Source organism: Hyperoodon ampullatus, assembly GCF_949752795.1.
Source record: "Hyperoodon ampullatus genome assembly, chromosome: 9".
Taxonomy (NCBI): domain Eukaryota; kingdom Metazoa; phylum Chordata; class Mammalia; order Artiodactyla; family Ziphiidae; genus Hyperoodon; species Hyperoodon ampullatus.
The window spans coordinates 43,861,962-43,889,847 of record NC_136922.1 but is presented as its reverse complement, the minus strand read 5'-3'; the positions used below and the strand labels follow the sequence as shown (position 1 = coordinate 43,889,847).

The following is a 27,886-nucleotide window of genomic DNA, read 5'->3' as shown; positions in this document are numbered from 1 at the left end:
GGTCACAAACCACCTAGTTGATCTCCCTGTGCTACGCGGCTGCTTCCTACTAGCTATCCACTTTACGCTTGGTAGTGTATATATGTCCATGCCTCTCTCTCACCTCGTCACAGCCTCCCCCTCCCCCTCCCCAATACTCCACTTTTTATATGTCTCTCTGCACCAGTATAAGCACATTTTCAACATCATTACTAGTCTCCAAAACTTTTGACATTTTGCTACTCCTACCTTCATGAAGTTGTCCCACTTCTCAATTTCTCCGCTTTTAAAAGGAAAATGCATCATCACAAAACACACTTAGAATTAGTTCAGAGTGGTGTTCTGATTTCATCTCTCTCTTCCCACGAAGTTGGACATATAAATTTTATAATTTTATAAATTTTATTATAAGTCCAGAGGACGTATGTGGGAACACCAGTAACAGATTAAGGCACGTGTCCTGTAAACAACAATATGGTCTGACAATTTTGATCCAAGGCTACCTAGAGAGGCAAAAATAAATTTTTGGAGAGCATTGCCTAATCTCATCCAAGTATGATCTTTAAAAAGCAGAGCCAAAGTTGAAATTCAGTCTTTTCTCAATTTCTCTCACACATTAAAAGGAGTCTATAAAAAGTGTTTCCCAGCAGCCGTGATTAAATTGCTGGTTTTCTCTTATTCACTTAAATCCCAGGAAGTGGCTCACTGTTAGATTATTTCAACCCTTCCCTCTTGGTTCCAAAGGCTCTCTTGTTCTCACTTGGACCATTCCCTCCTTAGCTCTCCCCAAGGTTTCACCATAGCCCACAGTGCCCTGAAAAGTCTAGTTCTTCTTTTGCTCTAATTGCTTTTCTCGAGAGAATACAACCCTGCAACTTCTTCCTTTTTTATCCTAAGAGAAAATAGGCAAAGGGGAAAATATTAAATAGGAAAATGAGCAGAAGAAGGTTGTGAATTCTCAGAGACTGATTTTTATTCTCTTACGCCATCATTCATTTAAATGTTTTTTAATTTTAATTTTTATTATTTATTTACTTTGCGGTACGCGGGCCTCTCACTTATTTATTTGTTTGTTTGTTTGTTTGTTTGTTTGTTTAGCTAGCTAGCTAGCGGTACGCGGGCCTCTCACTGTTGTTGCCTCTCCCGTTGCGGAGCACAGGCTCCGGACACGCAGGCTCAGCGGCCATGGCTCACGGGCCCAGCCGCTCCACTGCACGTGGGATCTTCCCGAACTGGGTCACAAACCCGTGTCCCCTGCATAAGCAGGCGGACTCTCAACCACTGCGCCACCAGGGAAGCCCCTATTTTTTTTATTTTTATTTTTTATTCCCACAACAAGAAAAATGTGATTTAATTCTACAAATTTACAAGCCAAGATAAAATAAAAAGAAAACGTGGAAAACCCCATGAGACCAGCAGTCCTAGACTTGAGGTCGCGTCCATGGCAGCCCCGTGGCAGGGGCCTGGCACGACCGGGATCTGGACCCAGACGCCGCCTCCAGCATCTGCCGCCGTCCCAGCTGGGCCTTGGCGGGCGGCGCTCCACAGAGTGGGTCCGGGGTCTGCTCTGAGCCTCAGAACTAGAGGCTGAAGCCTGGGCCCGGGACCCAGGCCCCCTGGTTCGTGGTCGCGAGATGGAAGCCCGCCTCCTTCAGGTCATCCTCGCCCAGCTAGCTGTAGCCCAGGCTTCCCACTGGGGGCTGGGGGCTGGGGGCTGGTGCCCCGCTTCACACTTTGCTGTTCCCTCTTGGCGGGCCACGTGGGGAACATGGAGGGGTCTATGGGAAGGGGGGTCTCGCGGAAATACTCATGCTTGAGGCCGTCCTTTGTGTTGACCCGCCGTCCAGGAAAGTAGGTCAGAAACTTTTTCATGAGGTCGAAGCCCTGGTCTGAAAGCAGAGCCCCGAAGCGTCTGCGAAGGTTGTTATATGAGTACTCGGTGAAGGTCGTCTACTTGACGGCGGGGAGGTCTTTGTAGCGGGCAAGATTTTCTCACTGGGAGTCCCCAGGTCCTTGAACACTTTGTTGATCTGATCGATTTCTGACTTCCCAGGGAACAGCGGCTTCTGAGTCAGCAGCTCCCCAAAGATGCAGCCCACCGACCACATGCTCACGGCCGTGGAGTACGCCGTGGGGTCAGGAAGCACTCAGGGGGCTGGCGGGTCGGCACGCCCAGGGCGAGCTAAATGTTTTTATTTTTTAAAGGTAATTATCATCTTATTCTTCAAGGAGACTCAGAAAAAAAGTTGCTGAATAGATAACATAAGCAATATTTTTAGAACTGACAGTGACGGTGTATCAGTGCTTTGCAAAATAATTGCAATCAGTTCAAGTAGATATATCCAAGCAAGACATTCTATGGAACCCAAGATTTCCTCTAGCCAAAAGCAACATTCTATCTGGTCCATAGTATTTTGACCCCTCTTGAACTGCTTTATACAACTGTTATATAAACTTGCGCTCCAAAATTCACCAGCAGCTGACAGAGGAAACCAGTATGCACACAACACACACATGTACATAGACACATATTAAATAAGAATCATGCTTAATTTCTTTCTACTAGTTGCCCAGGTATATCAATCTAACTTCTGTTTCCAATTGCTATAGCTAACCTACAAACGTGATTTTAAAACTTCATATATCTTCCTTCCCTTCCTCTTTCACTAATTGCATTTACATATGTATATATGTATATATCATTCATTCGTTAATTCATTTTGCTTTATTATTGTAAACCACCCCCAAATCCTTATTGGAAGTAGACAGATTATAACTACATTATAGGAATGCTAAAAGAGACCTGAAATAAATTTCTAACACTTTTATGGTTGACAAATGACATTAAAAGTTCACACTACTTAGCATTCTAGTTATCATAGATTATCAACAATCAACAATTGCTTCGTTGTTACATTAAACTTACCCTTTGTTAGATGTTAATGTCTGGTCTAATTCAGAAGCGAACTAGGATAAAGGTAAATTAACCACAATGTTTTGTTTCAATACTTAACTACTCTTCTTTAAGTAATAGGCTATTTAAGATCTAGAGTTAATTGAAAACTGCCATTATCAAGAGTCTCTTCAATTAGCAATCAGAGAGGTAGAACACGTATTACTGTATTTGAAGACCATAAGTCTCACTGCCAGCTCTGGGCTCCAGTGGGAATTACTGGAACATAAACTCTAACTAGTAACACTGTGCACTTCCTTAGACAGGATTCAATTTACATAGACTGTGTAACACAGTCAATGTTACAAGGCTTTTCATCTCTAATTATTTTTATTATAGTATACTAATTTCAATCTAAAGCACAGAATAAATTTGAGGTTTCATATTTGCAGAACTCCTGAAGATAAGAGAACTGAAATACCATATTACTAGTTAATGCCTTGATTTAGTTCACATATTTTCTTCTTCTGTACTAATAATTATTTCAGTGAACTTAAATAAAGCCCCCAGGGAACAAATTGTTATTGATCACTGTTACAGTTGAAACTGCTTTGTTCACCCAAGCAAAAACATCATGCAAATGTTTGACATAAACACTGGAAAAGATGAGAGAGAAATTTCTTTTGTTAATGCTACCACTGTATACTATGAAAACATAAGAGACTCTAATAAAACATTTTTGGAATTAAAAAGAGAATTGGCAATGTGGATGGATATAAGTTAAAGAAATAAAAGTCAATAGCTTTATCCTTGTAATAAGCACCTAGACATCGAAATATTTAAAAAATTCTATTTATATTTGCAAGAAGAAAAATCACCTATAAAATATTTAGGAATAAAGACAGCCAGAAATATTCAAAATTGATATAAAAATTATAATGTATTATTTTAAAAGATGATACACAATACAAGAGCAGAAGATACAGAAAACCATAATACAGTCTTGCTGGTAGTTTATTATTATATTCAAATATAAATTATCCCAGTTAAAATCACAACATGGTTTGTCCTGTAATTAGATATAAAGACCTCAGTGTTAGAATAGCTAGGAAATCATTAAAAAGAAGTAGGAAGGAGCACACTTGCCATTCCAAATATGGGAAAATACATTATATATTCCCTAGAGAAAAATGTACATGCTATTGAACAGGAGAAGAAAAACAGATCAGTCATATAGTATAGAGAATCCAGAATTAGAATCTGAAAAATCTGAGGTTTTGATAGGTCAAGTAAATGAGGAAGATAGGGCCTTTTAAAATGGTGCCAGCAAAGCCAGATGTCCAGAGGAAAGAAAATTTAAAAAAGGAAGCCCTATCTTGCACGTACATACACAAAATAAAGTCCAGAGGGAAGTAATGTAAATTTAAAATTAAAACAACACAATATGTCTTACAAGAAAATCTAGGAGACTAAATTTGTAACCTATAACTAGGAGGGCCACCTTAGCCTCAACTGAAAATGTAGAAGCTGTAAAAGAAAAAAATACATATCTGATGTTTAAAAATTTAAACTTTGTGCTAGTCAGCAGATTTGTGAATTTGAAAAAAATTTAATGAATATTATGAAGACTTAGTTACCATAAAATAACACGAGTTACTATAAACTGATAAGAACAAAACACATAAAAGAGAAAAAATACATATCTTTTGTTTATTATATACACAGATGCGCAGAAGAGGAAACTCAAAAGTCCATATACGAATGATAAAATGCTCAGGTTTGCTACCCAGGGATATGAAAATTCAAATAATAATGCTATGTCACTTGATAGGCATGAGACTGGCAATAATTCAGAGCTTTTGTTTATAGGAATGAGAGGAAAAGAGTAATCTCAAACACTGGGAATACAAACGTTAGATGTTACCACCTTTTCAGAAAGCATCTAGAAATATCTTTTAAAATAAAATTTGACCCAGCAATACTACACCTGGGAATATGCCCTATATAAATAAAAATACCAATTCACATGGAAATTTATATGAGGATATTTATTGCAGGCTGGTTCCTGGTAGTCATAAACCAGAAATAAAGTTAACCCCATCAACAGGGAACTTAAGAATTTAAAAACAATGGATTAGAACTATTCTGTATAAATTGGAAGGGTTTCTGTGAGGTTTTATTTAGCAAAAAATAGGACACAGAAAAATGTGTACAATATGATCTATTTTTAAAAAATGAGCAAAATAAGTTAGCTGTGCATTTGCATACATATGTATAATCAGTATGTGCAGGTTCATATGAATATAGCTTGTTAACATAACACTTCATGGGAGAACGGGATGTGCTTGATGTGTTAATATGATTCAAGAAAGGGAATAACAATAAATTTATGTAAAATTACATGATACACTATAGATACATAATATGATACATAGGCACCAAAACATTAATGGTGGTTATTTAAGGGTGGTTAGATTCTAGGTGGCTTTTACTTTTTCTTTATATTTTAATATATTGTTCTCAGTTTAAAGATAATATTATTTACATAAACAGAAAACTAAGTTTATTTCCATTGTGTATGAAGAGTAATAAAACTAATTTTTTAAAAATAATTACATTATGCAATATTTATGAGCTAGAGGGCACACAGCAAGGAAACATGATAAGCAAATAAGAAACAAAAAGAAACTGGTTCCATTTACTGTTACTGAAATGTACTGGATTTTCAAAGCTTTGAGATGTAAATTTCAATGTAATTTTATAACATTGACAACTGCAACAAATGCTCATAAGTGATTAAACTATGATTTTTGCCACCATATCTAGGCATTAACAACTAAGTTTCAAAGATAAATTTTGATATGATTTGTGTGCTTTATCTAGACTTTTAAATTAAAATAGCCATACGAGAACAATTTTATTCTTTACAATCTTTCTACTTTCAAGGCCATAGGGGATATGGAGAAAGGCACAAGGAAACATGAGTATCACGTGATCCTAATTTGTGAGTCAGTTTAAATATTTATGAATTTCTGATTGTATAATTAATATTTAACTCTGTTCTCTTCCTAGAATGTGACAACTTTATAATATTCTATTTGTGCCAAAATCACATCATTTCCACCTTTGTATAAGTGAAAATTGCTGACACTGCACACCCCTATCAGGTAGTACTCACCTCTAACCTAGAGCGAGGTTCTAGTCTGGTGCAACACTTTCTGAACATCCAGTTTACTTCTCTCTCAAATCCAGAGAGTAAGTTGGTAAAAGCAAACCATGGGGTTGACAAACATATGATCAGTTACATGATGATTCTTCTCAATAAAAACTAGTTATCTAAGTAATTAACAATTCTATTTTTCTTCATACCTTTCTTCTTCTACACATACCTTAAAGTTGTAATTCCAATAAGTGCTCAACAATCATTTTCTTTTATTGAAGTATGTTGTACTATTAGCATTTTTTTCTTTAGCATTTTTTAGAAGTCTAAAATTTTCTTTTTACCCATCTTCCCTTTTAAAAAGTTTCTGGGCAAAATTCACCAGAAATTTTTTTTTTTAAATCAATGATATACCTATGGTATTAAGGTTACTGTCCTAGATTAATGTATTTAATTTACATATAGAAGTACTATCATGCATTTGTATACTAACGAAATAATAAATGCAATGCATATAAGGAGATTACAGGTATAAGACATATCTGAAATTCTAACTTTTAAAAGTGACATTGCCAACGTGGTCATTTCTAATAGAGACGATCCATGCAGAACAATGGATGCAGTTTCAGGGGTTGCATTTACTGGTGTTAATGATTACACCCCCTCATCCTTTGGTAGCTGTCAAGCGCTGAGCACCTCCTCAAAGTCCTCTCACAGTAGAGGGATAGGGAACAAGAATCAAGAGACAGTCTCAAGTAGTTCACATTCTACTTGACAAAATACTGAATACGAATGATATAAAACATGTTCTTATTATCAAAAGCAAATTAATCTAGCACAACTGAGGCACTTCATTTAGGCTCAAGAAGACAGAACTAGACCTTTTTCATCATTACTGTTCATTCAACCTGTACTTTTCCATCACCCATTCTCAGCAAATGTCCCTGGCAAGCAATAAACACTCGCTATGGATTATACAGCTCTGACCATACCAACAAAATAGGACTTACTCCCAACCCCTGCCCCTACTTCCAACCTATTCTCAGCTTCACTTGTTCCTCTGGCTCCCCTGGGCTCTAGACTGTCAGCTTCATAAAGAAAGTATGAGAGAGAAAGAAGCTATGCAAAAGTATGTCACCAGTGTACTCTTACCAAGAAACTCCACAAATCACATTAGGGAATATTTTCTTTTCAAATTGATTTATTTCACAACACTCTGCTTTGGTTGTTCTAATGCAAACAGTTCCAGAAATCAAATTTGCAAGTCTAAAATTAAGATGCCACAGCAGAGCATATGCATTATTCATGATGATTTCACAGTGTTTCCTAGTCTGATTTACAGTTGTCAAAATTAACATTACGGGCTTCCCTGGTGGCGCAGTGGTTGAGAGTCCGCCTGCCGATGCAGGGGACACGGGTTCGTGCCCCGGTCTGGGAAGATCCCACATGCCGCGGAGCGGCTGGGCCCATGAGCCATGGCTGCTGAGCCTGCGCGTCCGGAGCCTGTGCTTCGCAACGGGAGAGGCCACAACAATGAGAGGCCCACATACCGCAAAAAAAAAAAAAAAAAAAAAAAATTAACATTACATGATATGATCCATTATGTGTTTCACTCAATGGTGCATCATCCAAATCATGACAAATTCAATTAAAACTAGCTTCGATTCACTTCAACCCTTCCACTGATTTCTTTTAGCTCTTTATTACCCCCTTCCTTTCTTTCTGCCAAGATACAAATTTTATATGATTCTAATTATGACATTCCTTTAGTAACAATTTCTTCCCAATTTCCAACACAATCCTCATTTTCATATTTTAATTATTTAATTGCAGATTTGTTTTATCTTACTTTTCTTTCCTTGATTTACCTGTATTGTGTAGAAAACCCCACACTGTTCTGAACTAAGTCACAGAATTCTGTCTCTATGGAGGGGCTGCTGTAGACATTAACCCCTGACATTTAACGATACAAATATATAAATGAAGTCTCTTTACATCTAGCTTTATGTTGAATGTACTGTCTTATAAGCTAGGAAACAATTAAGGATGAAATAGTTAAGAAATGTTAAGACAATAAATGATTTTTCATTGGAAATCTGTGATGCAGTAATTCTTCAGGGAAATCTCTGATTTATTTGAATATCAAAATAGTCAATGACACTAGCTATCACAGATTTGTATAACATTTGTTGAATATCACAAGTCATATAAAAATTATCTTTAAATATCATTTATAGTATAACTATCTATAATAGTATAACTTTTACAAAAAATAGTTTTATTTTATGCTTAGTAGGATGTAGCTAAAGATAATATCTTACTAATGATATTCTGGATCCTTCTAGAATTTAAAATAGCTCTTCTGTATTGTGTGAGTGGAGCCCAAGGTTCTGTGAGCTTAGCAGAAAAACATATTCATAGTAAAATGTGTATATTTACAAAGTAAATATTACCATATTAATATTGGTCTTATCCTATCATATTAAAGATACAAAGATGTAAAAAAGGTGTTTATTTTACTTTGCAAAATCATTAGACATCGATTTCTGGCCTCTTATGTAATGCAACTCTGCCCGTTTGAAAGGGATTTTATGAACCTAAGAAGGAAAGGGCTGTGTTCTTTTCTTTTTTGATTTTCAATGATCTTTACCATCTAATTATTTTAAAGCCATACTTTACTATTAATAAAAATTCACATTTTTCTCAGCCACATCAATTTACACAACAATTTTACACATGTAGTTTTTTTTTTATATCCTCACAAAAATCTTAACACATATATAATGCAGGAGTGTTATCCCCATTTTGGAATTAAAAAATAAACGGTAGGATTCTGACTTAAATCCAGACAGTCTAAGTTTGACGCTGGTGTTCTGTCAATTACATCAGTTGCATAAAATGATTTCTTTTTTTTCCATGAAACTATTCCTTGAGTGTCTAATACGAGTTAAGTTTCTAAGCACCTAGCAGATGGGGACACTACATCCTCTTCTCAAACTAACCAAAAGTGAAAGGTGCTACCTTTAAAAGGGCCACCAAAGACACATCTATCTTAACTTCTCTCTCTTATTAGTCTGTCTGAACACCTAACATTGTTCCCCTCATTATTCCATTCTAATAACAAAGTGAAGAGTCATGTATTATTATGAATACATTATATGAGTTTGTTAGGTTAAATAACCAGTAACCATAGAGGAACAATATAAAAGCCAGATGGAATTTAGACTGAGTAGTGAAAGTCTCCAAAATGCCACTGCATGGGTACTGCTTAGAAAGGCTTTAGATAATACATATACTTAAATATAGAAGAGAATAAAGGCACAAATAAAAAATAGAGTCAAAGGGACTTCCACAGAGGGAGACACTTCAGCTCAAAGAAAAAGTAATTCATAATTTGACACCTGTTCAAACTTCACAGTTCCTTGCACCTCCCTAAATACTGACAGATTCTTGGAACGTCTAAGTTAGAAGGTAGGGATAATCAAGGTCAGTGTTATAAAAACTTATTTTTCAAATAAAAGATTAAACATACAATAGGGACTTCTATAGATACAGACGATGAACAGCCTTTGGAAGAGAGGACATGTGAGTCCTCAGATCATCAGCCAACTCACTGCTCTTCTGACCCAGGGTGAGGCTAAGTCAGGCTAAGAGCCTATGGAGCAAAACTAAAGGAGGCACTGGCAGGCCCCTGGGAGTCAGTGAATCCTTAAGTTTTGTGCCTTGGGAGCCTCTCTTGCCTCCTGCTAGTTGGGTCCTATTCCCATCCCCCCACTAATCTACTATGCCTTGATTAGGAGTCCTTCTTCCTTATTCATAATCTAGAAGAAAAAAGCTAAGCCACACCCATTCACAGACTTGGGCAGACTTGGTTTTGGGGAGTGAGGAGAATGAAGTGATTAACAAAAAGAAACCTCTTTCACATTTTTTTCTTTTCTTTTTTGAAAGGGTAAAGCCTGGGGAGTGTAGAGTTTGGCTAGCACACATAATTATAAGGCTCAAAAGTGATATACATGTACATGTTTAACAAAGAGTAGAAGAAAACCTTAGTTATCATCATCATGAAAATGTATCCACAGGGACAGTCAGGGATCAGCTTCAGTGCTTTGGCATCATCCCACAGCACCCTTGGCTATGATCTATTACGTAAGTGGGACCCCCAAATAAAATGGCCAGTTTAAAGTCTATATATTATTTGAGGAGCATGAAATAGCTGACCACCAAAAGAGGAAAGGCAACTTCTTTTCTTTCTGTTTCTACTACTTGCCAGTGTTCCATTTTAGCTAACCCAACTATCCTAGCGTTTTGTCATTTATTGGTCACAGTTGCGGAAATTAGAGGCTCATAGCAAGCAGAGATCAAAGATACAGTCAAACTTTTCAATGGAAATTGCCAAGATTGAATTTACTCCTAAATTGATTCTGTATTGTCTGTTTGACCTCAATATTCCCAGCACTGATACCTTGATCCAGGTATTCCTCATCCCATTCTTGGATTATAAATATGACCTAAGCCCTGGCTGTCCATACTCTAAAATCTGGGCCCTCCAATTCATTCTGCATGCCATTCCTGTTTGTGAACATAATTCTGTCCCTGCTTACTGGAAAAACCTTCAAATTTCTTTGCCTTACTATCTTCACTGTCCTCTACAAATAACCTGCTCATTCTCAATTCTGAGTTTTTTTTTAAAACTTATGTTTAACTTGGAATGCTCACTTTCCCCATCACACCACACGTAGGTAAATATAATCCATTTTGGGGAACTTGGTCAAATTCTGTTGCCTTATCAAATTATTCTAGACAATACAGATGCAGCTTTCTCTTGAAAACTTTAGGCATTTTATCTTAGATTTATCTTTCCATCAAGTATTTTTACCAACTATGAACTACGTATTATACAACTCATAAAGGACAAAAACTTTCTGGGTCTACATGGAGTTAGAGTAATTTAAAGTAATTTTACTTATTTTTTTCACTTTTTTTTCCTCCTTGTTTCTCATGCATAGAATTAAAGATATCAAGTGCAGGAACAATGCTTTCCACAGAGCTGAAACTATACAATGTCTACCATAATTTAATTCACCTATTTCTTTTTAAATTTTACTATACAGGATCCCTGATAGACATGAACCTGCCAGAGACCTGCATTTTTGATAAACTTTGTGAAACCCTATATAAAATCCAAAATGTATCAGTCAAAATTTATTTTTTTAATCAAAAACATGCTTTGTTTGTTCCAGCTCTCTACACTGTACATGACTGTACCAACATTCCAAGATCTTCAAAGTACAATGGCTTCTTGTATTAAGCACAGAACAGTTATTTTGTTCATTTACAATTCAACTGCCATCCTGGTAAATACTACCCAAACAAATTTTCCATGATCACATTCTTTTAAAATGTAGTATCAATAACCACATATCTATACTAAATAGAGAAAAAAATATCTGCCAAAAAAACTTTGGGGAAAAAAACTGGATAATTGACCTATAATAAAATGATACAAAATTAGAACAATAAAGAACACAGTAAGGTGAAAGTGTGAGAAGAGGCCTAAAATAATGCCCAATATATAAGTAACAACTTTAAGGAAGAAATAAGACAAAACACATGAAGTTACTAACACAATGTATTAGTAGATTCTAAGAGTGAGCATATTCTTAATTAGGTTATACAAATAATGTGTGAATGATTTATTAAAATCCTTATCCCATGTAGATTTTTTTCCTTTTGAAAGTATTTCCTCCCATTGAAATTCTTCTTGTTATGTTCCAGTCAGACAGAGATTCAGTACTACCCATATAAAGCTGGTAGAATTCCAGCAAATAAAAGAGAACAATGGATGAAATCAAAATTGGTGCCAAGGAGATGCAAGGTCACTGCCCAGTCAGTGGCCAGGCTGCTTAAGGAAGTGCCCGCTCAAGGAAGTTTCACAAGGAAACATGCTCTCACACCAGCTCAAGGAAAAAAGCTAAACTTAGAACAGTCAAATGGGAGATATTAATAAAGCTCTGAGGAAAAAATGAGGCAGTTGGAATGGACTTTAAAGTTTATGTAAAGGAACATTCGGCATTGATATCTACACTGTGGCTTAAGGATAGCCCTGGCCCTAAATGCTTTCCTGTAAGTTAAACATATTTTAAAAGCTGCCTAAGAACTTCCTTTTAATTGTCTCATGATAGGATCATCATCTAAACCAAAAATACTCCTGGGAGGCAACAGAGACAGATGTAGGAGAGGTGAAGATATCCTAGGCATGATGAGACAGTGGTACCTTAGGATGGGGAAGTGACTCTGAGGGTCACACTGATATTTCTGAATTTGATATAAGTTTATAGGTGGATATTGACAATATTAGCCTTTTAGTTTGCTGTCATCAACACCAATTAATTGATAGTTATGACTAAGTAGCATAGTGGCTTCAAGATGTAAAAACAGAAATAATACGCTTACAGTATAACTAAAAATGCTAATAAATGGACTAAAGATTAAGCTAAATAAGCTAACACTCAGAAACTATTGGAATACGTTTACAATATTAGGAATGGTACATTTTCTATGTTCTATAGAATATATATTTTATCTAATTATGCAACAGCAATTGTTTGGTGTTAATTTAACCAGGCACAATAATATTGAAATATATTCTAAGTGATGTCACTGGAATGGTCTAATATCTATGTTCTACATTCTATATATTCTATTTTCTCTTAGTTGAATATGACTTATCTCTCTTGAGTTATTTACATATTTTGGTTACTTTCTTCAGAATCTACAGAAATTTCCATTTTCCCATTGGCCTTACTTGACTCCATATTATTCACTATAAGGCTCAAGTTCCAAGACCAAACACTCTCTTAAATTTTAAGCCTTTGACAAACATTTATTGGAGGCTAGACACTGTCTTAGTTGAATGGTTAAATAAAGACTAAGTTAATAAGTAAACCAGCAATGACACAGTAGTAGTTCTCTGGCTCTAATATTGTACTCTAGTATATGTCAAGGTTAGCAGAAAACAAATTACAAACTCACATGGGTTAATTCAGAAGAGTTTAATAAAAGGATTATTAACAACAGCAACAGCAAGGGCAGTGTTATATCGCCAAGGGATGGTGAAGAACTTTGGGGCTAGCAGCTATGGGAAATTTATCACCCCAAGGTGACCAAGGGACCATGAAAAGGATTTTAGCAGCACTGAGCTAGATGCAGAGCAGTAGGAGAGGGCTGCTGGGCAGGGGCTGAAGCCTTTTGTTAGAGGAACTCAGGCACTGCTGACCCCAGAAGACAGAATGAATACCCCAACACCCCTCTCTTCCCACCTTCTGATAGACTGCTGCTGTCTCCCGTGGGTAGAGCCCAACCAGGAAGAAGAGAACTGGGAAGGCTTATTAATGTGCTGCTCCAGGCACATAAGCAGGATCTGGAAGTTCTGCGAGTGACTCTCTAAGGGTCAGTTATGCCCAGTTATGCCCAGTTAGTTCTACATTTTGAGAAAAGTAAAGGTTTTCTGGTTAGCCATATATTATCTACAAAAGAATGTGGACATATTAACTACTTCTTTAGTCAGATGTGGCCAGAAAGCAGCTGAGGCAAGCTCCTGAGAAATGCTGGTGAGAATCTGGCAGGCAAATCGACACTGGGGATATTACAGAAAGTTTTTAATCTAAAAGCCTGCTATTTATGCATGAGAGGTAGTAGTTTTATAAATGGATTCTGAATAACCTAAAACTAGTCAATATTACTTTAAGAAGTGGGCAATTTATTCCCTCCTTTTTGGTAAGGTCAGGATAAGATTTGCAGGTGCACTGATTCACAGTCATATCCTGGGAATGGGCCCTCAGGAACCATGCACCACATCAACTGAGGAAAAATCTTGCAGTTACTTTCAAGACCAGGAGAGTGGTCTTATTCTACAGGCACTGCATATACATTCATTTCCATGTTTCACAATGAACTGATTTGTGGAACACGTTGAAAATTAACTTTCAGCCAAGAAAAATATATATGACTTTTTATATATATGACAATTTTAGGTATGGTTTTGGTTCAAGGTTCATTGGAATCACAAAACTTGGAAGGCCTTTAGGGAATTTTTAACATCCCTCCTTCTTTCGCTCATCACTGCCCATTGCCATACACACATATGGTTTATGGGTGAAAAAAAACTGAGTCCCAGAAGGTTTAAATGACTTGTTCAATGTTGTGGAGCCATGAGTGCACAGGTTTCCCTATTCTTACTGAGTACTTAGTTCTCATAATTATCCATTACTTAAATTCCCCTCTTGTTGACTGAGTGAAATTTTCAGACTGTTGTAAAGCCAGTAGCTTTACATTGAACTTTTATATGACCATTCTAGAGAGCAAGCCTAAAAGAGAAGGATGGAGTAGTTAACAAGTATCCTAGAGTAAAATAGGAATCAGGCATAAAGAGAGAGACTATGTTGAGAAGAAATACAATTTCCTATTCAACAGATTTAAGTTTGAAGTTTAGAGGGTATGTCAAAAAAGCATGAGTTTAGGGAAAAAAATCAGAAAGTCACTTGAGCATGATTCATTACTATTTGAAATGCTAAGGTTGAATTTATATAGAGACTAAAAAAAGAAAAAGAAAATTGATAACAAAATGAGAGAAAAGTACTCCAATTTGTCAGTATTTCTAGGAGTTACTAGATTATTTTCCTCTTCATGTTTTACCCAGTTTTTAAAAAAGATTATTTATTTTAAAGCAGTTTTAGTTTTACGACAAAATTGAGAGGAAGGCACAGAGATTTTCCATATACTCCCTGCCCTCACACATGCACAGCCTCCCCCATTACCAACATTACTCACTAGAAAGGTACATTTTTTACCAAGGATGAACCTACTTTGACACATCATGATCACTCAAAGTCCACTGTTTACATTACGGTTCAGTCTTGGGGTTGTACATTCTGAGTTTGAAAGTACAATGGCATATATCCATCATTATGATATCATACACAGTACTTTCACTGCCCTAAAAACCTTCCCTATTCATCTCTTCCTCCTATCTAATCCCTGGCAACACTGATCTTTTTATTGTCTCCATAGTTTTGCCTTTTCCAGAATATCACATATGTAGTTGGAATCACACAGTATGTAGCCTTTTCAGATTGGCTTCTTTCACTTTGTAATATGCATTTAAGCTTCCTCCATGTGTTTTCATGGCTTGATAGCTTATTTCTTTTTAGCACTGAATAATATTTCATTGTCTGAATGTAAACACAGTTTCTTTATCCATTCACCTACTGAAGGACATCTTGGTTGCTGGAGGCTGAGTTAATTTTTGTGAAGGGTGTAAGGTCTATGTCTAGATTCCTTTTTTTGCACGTGGATATTCAGTTGTTCCAGCACCATTTGTTGAAGAGACTATCATTGCTCCATTGTACTGTTTTTGCTTCTTTGTCAAAGATGAGTTGACTATGTTTATGGACCCAGTTATTTTTTATCCTTATGTATTTGTGCCTAAAATGTCTGATTCATGGAGTTATCTGGAAGCTGGATAAAGCTACTTTTTTTTTTGTCTTAGCCAACAGAAATCTGTTTTAAATGCTAATTCTTATTCCATCAGGAATTTACTGAGCTGAATTTTCCACACTTTTTGGCAATGCTTCCATTAGATTTATAATTACAACTAACTGCCTTTGTCAGACAATACAACAAAACAATGCTTGTTCAAAAGGAAGGTATTTTCAAAAGTAGGCTCTACTTCCACTAAGTACTTCTTGTATTACATATAGCAGATTTCATAGTTATTCCTGAAACATGTGCCTTTGAAATGCATAGTCAGGTCTTTATTTCAGGAATTGGTGAGTTGGGACAGCTAAAAGCTTTCCAGATGTGAGGTTGGCTTACAGCAAAGCCTTAGATCTTACAAGCCTTAAAGCTATGCTTGCTTCAATCTAGAAATGTCTGCCTCCTATATCCCCTTCTTCTCCACTTCACTTGACAACTCAATTCAGCCAAGAGATGAGGGGAGTTATGTTCTGTTCCTCCAGCTATACTTCCCCTGTGTTTCTAGGATGAGGAACTGGATCCTAAGGGACTTTTCCTATCGCCTCTGTGGATGGTCCATGCCCACCTCCCAAGACTGAGATAGTCCAAGGAAAAGATTCTTGAATGGATCTTCCTGGATTGGGCCCTAATTACTTTAAAGGAATCTCCCCACCTCAAGTCCTAGATTCCTCCATCCTTTAGATCTGGATTTTTCATGTGGATACTTTCTTTCTTTCTTTCTTTCTTTTTTTTTTTTTTTTTCTTTTTTACTGTAAATAGAAGTGATTATTTCCTTTATTGGTGTTTCTGGCTAATTTCCAGGCAGTGAATTAAAATAAAACTACCTTTACTCCCTTATGTTTAATTAGAAGTCACATGCTGCAATGGACTGAATGTTTGTGTGCCCCCAAAATTCGTATGTTGAAAACCTCAACCCTCAGTGTGATGCTATTAGGAGGTGGGACCTTTCAGAGGTAATCATAAGGGTAGAGCTCTCATGAATGGGATTAGTGCACTTATAAAGGAACCCTAGAGAGAGCTCTCTTCTCTTTCTGCCATGAGAAGATAACAATGAGAAGTGAGCAGTCTGCAACCTGGAAGAGTTCCCTTACCAGACACCAGATTTGCTGATGCCTTGATTTTGGACTTCTCAGTCTCCAGAACTGTGAGGAAAAAATTTTTTCTGTTGTTTATAAGCCACCTAGTCTATGATACTCTGTTACAGCAGCCTGCATTGATTGAGATACGTATCTTATTTGGTAATAACTACATGGCATTCCACATGTGGAAGCACCATGATTTAAGTAGTCCTTTATTGGTTGGATTTAGATTGTTTTTCTGTAACAAATCATGCTACAATGAGAGATGTACACATATTTACACAGATATATTTTAGAAAAAATTTCCAGGAATAAAATCACTGCCAAAGGAACGTGTATTTTTTTTTTTTTTTTTTTTTTTGCGGTATGTGGGCCTCTCACTGCTGTGGCCTCTCCCGTTGCGGAGCACAGGCTCCGGCCACGCAGGCCCAGCAGCCATGGCTCACGGGCCCAGCCGCTCCGCGGCATGTGGGATCTTCCTGGACCGGGGCACAAACCTGTGTCCCCTGCATCGGCAGGCGGACTCTCAACCACTGCGCCACCAGGGAAGCCCAGGAACGTGTATTTTGAATTTTGCCATGTATTATAAAATTATTTTTCAGATATTTGTACCTATTTTTGCCCCCACCAAAACTGTATAAGAGCAACTCTTTCCCCCATTTCTTTAATATTAAATACTATTGTTGATAAAATAGCAAGCAAGTCTCAGACTTCTATCCATACAAGGTCTGTTTGCAGGATTGGCCTTTGGCTGGCATCTGGGAACTTACCTGGTAAACAGTTCCCTACATTGATATAAAATTTTCTCTAAATGATAAAACTGCTCTAAATGATAAAGTGGCTCTCTGTGCCTAATTTGTTTGTCTAAACAATGTGATTTATGGTGAATAGTTGCTTTCCCTCTGGGAGTTTGGAATTTTTGTACATGCCAGGTTGAGGGTGCCTATGTGATCAACTGCCAATAAAAGCTTGGGGGCACTGAGTCTCTAGTGAGCTTTCCCAAGTAGACAATGCCTTGCCAGTGTTGTTGCAGCTCTTTGCTGGAGGAGTTAAGCGTAGGCTGCGAAACTCCTCAGGGAGAGGACCCTGGAAGCTTGCTTCTGGTTTCCTCTCATCTTTTCTCCATGCACATTTCCCTTGGCTGATTTTGCTTTTCGTCCTTTCACTATAATAAATCTTACCAATGAATGCAACTATATGCTGATTCCTCTGAGTCCTTTTAGTGAATCACCAAACCTGGAGGCTGTAATCCCTGATACACTATCAAACATTTTTATTTGCTAATTTGACAGGTGAAAATGAGATTTTAAATGTTTTATATTTCTTAATTATGATTGAAGATTAGCATATTTTCTCTGACCTGATCCTGTCCTTTGCTGATTTTAATAGACTTTATTTTTTAGGGCAGTTTTAAGTTCACAGCAAAATTGAGTTGAAAATATAAACAGTTCCCATATACTCTCTGCCTTGACACATGCATAGCCTCACCCATTACCATCATCCCCCAGAATGGTACATCTGTTACAACTGATGAACCAACACTGACACATCATTATCACCCAAAGCCCATAGTTTATATTATGACTCACGTCTGGTGTTGTACATTCTATGGGTTTGGACATATATCAACCATCACAGTATTATATGGAGTAGTTTTTGCTAAAAATCCTCTGTGCCTTGCCTATTTACCCTTCCCTTCCATCTAACCCCTGGCAGCACAGATCTACTTATTGTCTCCATAGCTTTGCCATTTCCACAATGCCATATATTATAGTTGGAATCATGCAGTATGCAGTCTTTTCAGATTGGCTTCTTTCACTTAGTAATATGCATTTAAGTTTCCTCCGTGTGTTTTCATGGCTTGATAGCTCATTTCTTTTTAAGCAATGAATAATCTTCTATTGTCTGAATGTAACACAGTTTCTTGATCCATTCACCTACTGAAGGACATCTTGGTTGCCTCTAAGTTTTGGCAATTATGAATAAAGCTGTTATAAACATTCATGTGTAGATTTTTGTGTGGACATAAGTTTTCAGCTCCTTTGGGTACATTCTTGGTGAAGCATGATTGCTGGATCATATGGTAAGAGTATGTTTAGTTTTGTAAGCAACTGCCAAACTGTCTTCCAAAGTGGCGGTACCATTCTGCATTCCCACCAGCAACGTAGAAGAGAGTTCCTGTTGCTCTACATCTTCACCAGCTTTTGGTGTTGCCGTTATTTTGGATTTTGGCCATTCTAATAGGTGTGTAGTTGTATCATATTGTTGTTTTAATGTGCATCTACTTGATGACATATGATGTGGAGCATCTTTTCATATGCTTAATCTGCCTTCTGTATATCTTCTTTGGTGAGGTATTTGTTAAGGTTTCTAGTCCATTTTTTAATCCAGTAGTTTGTTTTCTTACTGTTGAGTTTTAAGAGTTCTTTGTATGTTTTGGATAATAGCCCTTTATCAAATGTGTCTTGCAAATGTTTTCCCCAGTGTGGCTCGTCTTTTCATTGTCTTAAACTTATGCTGATTTTTATATTAGATTTTGGACTTTTTCCCTAATGATTTGTAGGAGTTCTTTATGTATTAAGAAAACTAGCTCTTTGTCAATTTTACATATCACAAATATTTTTTCTTCATTTGCTACTTGGATTTTAATTGGTTAACATTATTCCTGAGCAAAATTTTCTTTATTCAAATAAATATAATCGTATAGATGAATCTTTTCCTGTATGTTTTCTGCATTCTGTGGCCTAATAGGTCACATAAAGATACCTTCCTTATTTTGAGACTTCAACTTTCTAGCCTTTCTTCTAGTATTTAAAAAGAAAACATTTTTAAGTACTAAATGAACCTGGACTTTGTTTGGGTATACAACTGAAAAAGGGATACAATTCTTTTTTCCCCTTCCTTCTTCTTCTTCTTCTTAATGTGGCAAAGCAATTGCCCTCCAAACAAAAACAAACTGATTAAATTATATTTTTTCTCCCAACTTGGAAATGCTCCTTCACCATTGGCACCATACTGCAGGGTTTTGGGGAGCTATTTTCTAGACCCTTTTCTGATCTGATTATTCATGTGCTAACATAAAATTATTATTATTCAAAGAATAAAATGCATTTAATTATCTTGTGACACTAGTCTTTTCTCTCTACTTTTATTTTTCAGAATTTTCCTGGCTTTTACTTATTTTTCTCTTGTTAATTTTATAGTAACAATGTAGGGACAATTCATATATTTATTAGATGTTCTAGAAAGGCACACATTTACTTTTGTACTTTCAAAGTCTGGTATTATGTGCAGAAATTTTATAATTAGGTTTATTAACAGAATTTTTACTATTGTAAATGGGATATTTTAATTTTTTGTGTCCATGATGTTTAGCTAATTGTTGTTTGCATCTAGGGAATATATTGATTTTGAGATATTATCTTTGTGTCTATCCACCCTATTGAGGTATTTTATTGTTTATAATATATTTTCAATTGAATATATTAAGTTTTCTATAACATCTGGAAAAATCGTAATATTCCCACCTGTTTTCCAATTTTCATTTCTTTCTCTTTTCAACTACATTGACTAATACTTACAGATCAATGTTAACAGTGAAGATAATGTGCAGTCCTGTCTCAGTTTTGACTATAAAGGAAATGCTTCTAGTATTTCAGAACTGGGTACTAACCTGGTCTTTGGTTTGGTGTCTCTTTGTCTCTCTTTACAAAATTGTTCTATATCAGGTCTTCCATGAGGACATTATTTCAGCCTCCTCTACCAGAATATTGGCCCTGTGCAGTTTCAATCTGTGGATTAAAGTCTTGCAACTTCAGGAAAGTCTTCTATTATATTTTGGGGGTTTTGTTTTATCTTTTTCCTGTTCTTTTTCTGGTCGTATCTTTAGGAATCCCAGAATTTTATATAGTGATCTCCTTTCCAGACCCATCATCTTTTTAAAAAATTGGAGCTGATGTTCTTAAACTGTTCTCCATCTCACTGACTCCTCTTACCACCGAATATTTTCCAATTACCGTTGCATGTAATGTGAATTTATTTACTTGTTTTATAATTCTCTTGTCTTTTCTGAGCTCTGTCAAATCACTTTTAAAATTCTATTTTCTTGACTCTTCTTTGAATACTAAAATTACTTCTGGTTTTGATTCAGAAGATCATATTCTCTTTCATATGTTTGGTTTCTTGAAGAGCTGTCTGTTGAAACTTTCAAAACAACTCTTGACCTGGGGTAAGACTCTATTCAAGCCTGGCTGAAAATCACTGGTTCACAGGGAAGCCCCCTGTGTCATGGTGTGTGTAATGATTTAGAATTCTCTTCCACTGGTCATCAAAACTTTAATCCCCCAGTCCATCAAACTAATAGCCTTTTCTTGGCAATAATGGCATAGTGAGTTTCCCTCAGTGTTATTAGGCCATATTCTGTTTTCAAACAGAACACAAGAATGCTTCAGCAGCCCTTTCACTAACACAGACCATGCCATCATAAAACATGCCATTAACCTGGCCCCTCAGAAGTTTCAGGTTACTCTTAGAGATTTTGAGTGCTCATGAAAGCTATAAAGACATAATGCCCCTTTAACTTTCCTCCCTCAATTAGATCTATTTAATTTATAGATTGAAAATGAATCTATAATCTTCTCTATCAATTGTGGTTTGGGACTGTGATAGTTTCCTATTGTCATAGAAGATGGACTTGCATTCATGTTTTTCATTCTTACTGATTTTAGTCTGTTTGAAAGCAGAAAGCATGGGAAATCTATCATCTTTGGCTTTGAAGTTCTAGCAGCATTCTACTAAAATTATTTTTATTTGCCCTATAAACTGCTTCCCCAAGATTCTTAGGTTTATTTAGATAAATTCATTTAGTTATTGTAATAGGACTGTTTTAGCCTTACTAAATGACTTTTTTATCCTCTTACACAATAAAATTGTTTCTGAATTTGATATAAGATGAAACACTTTAATCATCAAGTCTTTCACCTGTGGTCCTGTTCTTTGTTGGAGTTATCCATCCATTCTTCACTTTAAAAAGCTTCACTGGTATGGTGTAATGTTTGAGAAAAATGTAGGCAAAATACCTAATTGTTGTATATTCTTTACTAAGACTAATTTTCTTAATCATATATACTTATTCATATTATTCTTATATATAATTATCAAATAAGAGAAATATTAAGAAGCAATTTAACATAATATTTAATTTATACCCTAGTAAGTTATAACATACATGCAACTACCATTTTATTGGAATAGATACAGTATTTCTAATGGAATATAAGCACCCGGCAGAGGATCTACAGATTTTTATATCTATTTGCTTACAAATAACTGGATGGAAATATCAGTCTCTATGCAGTAGTAGCTACTACCCTAATTATACTTTTAATTGAGTAGTCAACATGAAATTAAATGTCTACAGCATATTAACCTAGCGACAGCAGGAGACAACTCAAGTTGCCTTGGAGGCTTATTCAATTACATGGTGGGAGCCAAGTAACTAATATAACTGTAATACTTCAGGAAAAGAGATCAGAAAATCACTAGGAAAAGGACAGTCAGAAAAGAATTAAACAGGGATTGAAATTAAAATGTCCATGACACAGAATCAGAGGTGAACACACACACACACACACACACACACACATACACACAGATACTCACACTCCCTCTCCCTCTCCCTCTCTCTCTCAAGGAGTTACAGGGAACCTGGGGAATGAAGGCAGGAGAAGCAGCCTTTAGCAAGACCAGGAAAAGAGTTGTATTGATGACCTCAGAACAGAGAGAGAGCAAATTACTGTACGGCTGAAAGAAAATCCAACTGTGTATGTACAAAGAGGGAGTAGCAAATATCCTAAAAATAGCGACCAGAACAATGGTATGATGAGAGAGATTGTCTTAGGCAGATACATCAATTGTTTGTTTACTCACTTATTGAAACTATATCCTGCTCCAAAAAGGCTTTCAGTCAGCTTTCAAAATCCACAGATAGCAAAATCATTAGACAAGAATGAATGAAAGAAAATAATGAGGGTGAGAAGAACATGAAGCCGGTGGGGGGTATTAGTAAACAACACGCATGCCACACAGTCCTACTTATGTTCCCAAGGTAAACAGGAAAACGTGATCTATTACAAGATTTCCAGGGGCCATAAGGAAAACGATCCAGATGCTCACCAGAAGCACATGGGTTGAGACTTCAGTGAAATTTATCTTATGTGTTTTTAATTAAGAGAACAGACTGTGCAACGGAGTAGATGACACTTCCAATGTCATTTCTACAATAAATATGATATAAAATTCTGAGTGATGTTGCCATAATTTCTCTCAGTTCAGTCCAAATCATAGCTGCATAAATATTTCAGAAGAAGCAATTACGCAAATGATCCAAATAAGCCCCTCCCAGATGGTCTGGCTTATCCAAGAGCAAAATTTAGAATATCCAGAAAACATAATACCCTTTAGATAATCCTCAATGAATATTTTCACAAGAAATAAATCATGCATGAGAAGTCTTTCATAATATAGTCATTATTTACCCAGAGATAATTTGACAAATAATTTCTGTCTAGACAATGCATTCAATTAATTACGTGTTTTCTAAAGTAAGCTACTCATGATTAAATAACCTTTACTTACCCTATTTTCTGCTGGTTTCCCTCTTCTTCTCTGGGGAGAGTTATTCCATTTTATTAAATGTAAAAGGAACTCTTCTTAGGTATAGCTCCCTGGGTGGTTGTTTAGATTTTGTTTATAGAGTAATTCTGAACATGCTATAAACTTGGGGAGATTATAAGTGTGCCTTATTCTTACTAAAATAAGTATCTGAATTGAAAATTCCCAAACGCCAGCCCACTACGTTTTTTTTTTCCCCCATCATAGGTGAAAACAGCATTGCTGACCTAAAGAAGCAATATCATCTCATGGAGAATCTCTCATACTTTAGATTTTGACAGGAAAATTTAAATTACCTCTAGTGGTATGGTGCCTAAACATGTACAAAACAGAGGTAACTTCAGGAAAACCACAAAAGTTTAAATGTCTTCAAGTGGAAAATGTCCCACTTGGGGGTAGCTCATCCTAGGTGTACACATATGAATTCCAGGACTTAGTACAGAAGGTCTTAAGTACTCTCTAGCCCATGGTCTTGACAGAGAGACACGCTTATTTAATGGTAATAAAATGTTACCTCAAATCAGCAGCTTTCCCCGTCTTGTTAGTACACATAACTTCTCTGGTCTGGTATCCAATCTGGATGTCCCAATATTTGTTCTCTTGTCGGTTCTGTCTGTTTCTATTTCTCTTTTTCTTGATCAGTTCACGGGCCTCCGGATCCTTCACTCTTTTCCCTCGGTCCTTGCCCCGTTCTTTATTCTTCCCACGTCTCCTTGCTTGTCTTACTTGCCTCGAGTGGGGTATCGAGCATGTGCTCCAGGGCCCCACCTGCAAGCTGTACATGCTCTCTTCAGCTTCACAGGCACTCGACTGGCACACCTGAAACTCAGTCAGATTTGGACAGCCTGAGCCTCCAAATTGGGGGGGCGCCACCACATGACGCGTCCGGTGCTGGAGCCCACTGCCACAAGTCTTGGAGCATTCCGACCAGGCAGAAAACTCAGACACAATGCAGTCTTGCTGGCAGGGGATGAGGCAGGCCTGTTCCAGAAGAGGCTTGGGCTCAAAGTACTCACAAATGATATCCTCCGCAGGGATGTCTTTCTCTTTCTGGATGCACATTATCTCTCGCACCTGAATGCCTTCTTCCCCTTTAACGCACTCAAGGGGTTTCTCCAGGCTTTTTGAAATCACAGGCTGACAGTGATTCCAGGGTCCCAGCCTCCAGTCGTATAACTCTTTGTGCCAGTCACAAACTTTGAAACAATTTTGCTGGTTACTGGGTCTCTCAGCCTGCTTGCAGTTAGTATGCAACGTTGTCCATCCTTCCACATGAGCACACCACACAGCCCGGGTCTGAATGCCTCCTGGACCACATTCGTCTCCCATGCATCGGCCCCATGGACCTAAAAACGATACAAGAGTTAACAGTGCTACTAGATGAAAACTACACATTACTTCACGTTCCAGAAAGTCACTTCAAGATCTAGTACATTAACTTCCCTGAAGTGTTATAAAGTAGGTCTCTGTACATGAATGTTGGAAAGTAATGATCTACACTCAGTATTTTTGCAGAAGGGGAACTGTGTCACAGAGTCTATATAAGGTAACTGCTGGGACAAGTTCATTTTGAGTCCTTTTGGGATTCCTGAAAACTTGCTTTTATTCATTTTCTTAATTTTAGGTAGGTAGAGAACCCTTGCTCACATTAGAAACTAGTCACAGTGAAAACCCATTGCTCCTGCCTCATAACCATCAAATTCATTTCACTAACTGGCAAAGAAAATGGCTGCTTGTGAAGAACTTTGTCTCCTGCAGACTTTTCTTTTCCTGGGGCAATTAACTATTTTGTAGAATATGCTCTCTTCCCTCTCATTTTCTGTTGTTGTACATACTATGACTGAAAGAATCTATTAGTTGCATACGTGTGTGGTGACAGAAGTGTTTACTTTCTTGTACCCAAAGCTGGGAAGTGGAAAATTCTTCATTCTATTACATTCTGCCTTTAAATTTACAAAAAAAATTTTTTTTTTCTCATCTCCACAGTGAAATAGAAAGATGGGTAAGAGAATTAAAATTTAACTAAAAGATTTTTGGAATTTTCTGCATGTTAAAGGGTTACTTTGAGTTTTATCAATTTATTCATTTCCTAAATATGAACTACTTGGCATTATGGAGCAATATTATGGAATACTTAAGTCAGTGGCTTCAAAATGAAATGTGGGCTTTTTACCTTAGAATCCTTATCATAGATCGAAACCTACTTATATTTGCATATATCTTTTCTTTTTTTAAGGTAGATAATAGGATTCTCAAGGCTTTAATAGACAAATAGCAATTTATGTAATAGAGATTACATTATTTTGGAATTTTAAAGAAATGTAATAATCATATAATTACATGATTTTCAAAACGTGGTCCCTGGCATTTGAGGAATTATTTGATGTAGACTAGAGCCATCTTCCATAGGCTGTATGGGAAGGGGGCGAGCAGCACACAGGGTCCGGCTCTAGGGTCACTCAGCCCCACCCCACTCCCTTCCTCCCTCATTGCTGCTTCCCTAAGAAAAGCTCCATTATTATTATTTATTTTTATGTATGTTGAGATTATACATAGATTTTGTCTGAGAAGAGGCTTCTGTCGCTGAAAAGTAAAAACCACTAAACTACGCCAAGAGATTCACTCTATGAATGAGGAAAACAAGTGACAAGGAGGGGCGGTGACTTGCCAAGTTCACATCTTAAATGAATAAAAAACCATCCTGGATTTTAGACTCCAGGTCTGACTTTTATTTTTATTATTTATCCTAGATTTCAGAGCTTGAGACTTAGATACTCCTATACAAAATGATTAATCTACAAAGAATGAAATATGAAGAATGTGCTTATATTTAAACATTTAATTTTGTTTAACTAGGAAGATGTTTACAAGTTGAATATGTTAACTTCATTACAAATGGAATGATGGAGTTGTAAATAGAAAACAGATTGACTGAAAATACTGTGCTAACTAACTACAGTTGCATGAAAATTTGGCATACCTATATCATTACTTTATGAAGTTCATATGCTTATGTAGAGAATTACAAGTGGCTTAAAATACATTCAGGGAAACAGCCTTCCCAGAGTGCTGATGTCAAAACTTTATGAGCTAAGAAGTTCAGTGAGTTTATTACATCTGTATACATGGAATACCTGATAATATTTTAATCTTATTTTTAATTTGTCAAAGAAAAATATATATTCATAAGTCTGTTGATGTTATCTTAGAGATTTCCTAAAACTCCAGTTTGGAAATCAGAACGTGGGACCCTTCTCAAGGGAACACAGTAAAATGTATGAAATTTTAGTTAATTCCATAAATCTTTGCTATTTATTCCTTTTCCCCTTCATACTTGAACAACAGTAATCTTTATTTCTCATCCTAAATACAGCATATAAAGATACATTTATGTTGGACCATCAAGTTAGGAGTAAGCTATATGCCATTAAGTCTAAATTTCAAAATATAAGTGTCTTGCATTAACTCAAAGTGTAAAATCCAGGTGTAATTCAGGAGAACTTCTTGATATTTTGTTTTCCAATCTTTGATACTAATTATGAAATTAGACTGAAGAATCAGACTAGGACTATTAAGAAGTTAGTCTTTTATCCTCCAAGTAAAAACAAAAAATTTTTATAGGAAAGTTATAGATTTGGCACTTAAAAATATTTAATTGTACTCTTTAGGTAGGTTGTACTACTATTAATGGGTGTGTTTCAACTAATTGATGAAAATTAATATTTTATTACCGAAATCTGAGTATACAAAATGTGGATTGACTTTAAGTCTGTGTGTTATTACTGAGTAAGGAAAACACACATACTAAAAAACAAACCGTCTAAAACTATGAAGCAGAACTATACAACACTAGTTAACTATTACGTTTGAAATTTACCCTAGACAAAATAAGGATGGGTGAAGATATTACTCTAATAAACCAAATTTTATCAGAAAACTCCAGCCTTTCTTATAAGTTTCTTCAAAAATAAAAGTGAATGATGGTTACTTTGAAAATGATCCATAGCTTACTAACGTCAAATTAGGGAGAGATCCCTTCTTACACATTCTTAGAACACTCCACATGTCTCTCACATCATGTTTACCACAATTTCAATTAGTTTATTAAATAATAGTTTGCCAATATCTGTTTATCACATTAGACTGACTCAGTGGCTCCTTAAGAACAGAACTTTGCCTATCTTCTGCAACATTTGGTTTGATCATGTCTTTTAATTTTCATGGCTGGCTTTTGAATGAATTTCCTCAATTATTTTGTTCAGAAAAGAGAGAATTTAGTTTGCAGATTTTATTATCCAAGGCATTACGTGGTTGATATCAATGCCAACAGAAAGAAAGAAACTGAGTTCGAGAAAAATTCTACACTATTTCATATACATTGATAATGAATAAGCATTTCTAAAGTTGACTTAGATAACTAGAAAAAGCATACATTCTATATACAAATTCGATTCAATTTCCATTCCAAAAATATTATCATAGGTTCTATTAACCAGCTAGTAATAGATAACATTGTTGGGTTTATTTTATTCCAAGTATATTTACATTGAGAACGAGAAGATAGGTATC

General features: G+C 36.2%; 1 protein-coding gene across 1 annotated transcript in view; it reads right to left on the bottom strand.

Annotated features, from left to right (window-relative positions):
* Window positions 1-27,886, bottom strand: part of THSD7A (thrombospondin type 1 domain containing 7A) — a gene marked incomplete at both ends in the record, with an annotated part of 438,329 nt that overhangs the window by 232,315 nt on the left and 178,128 nt on the right. Inside the window, one exon of the mRNA XM_079711822.1 lies at window positions 23,832-24,663. Coding sequence (XP_079567948.1) covers window positions 23,832-24,663 — 832 coding nt within the window. The remainder of the gene's footprint in view (window positions 1-23,831; window positions 24,664-27,886) is intronic.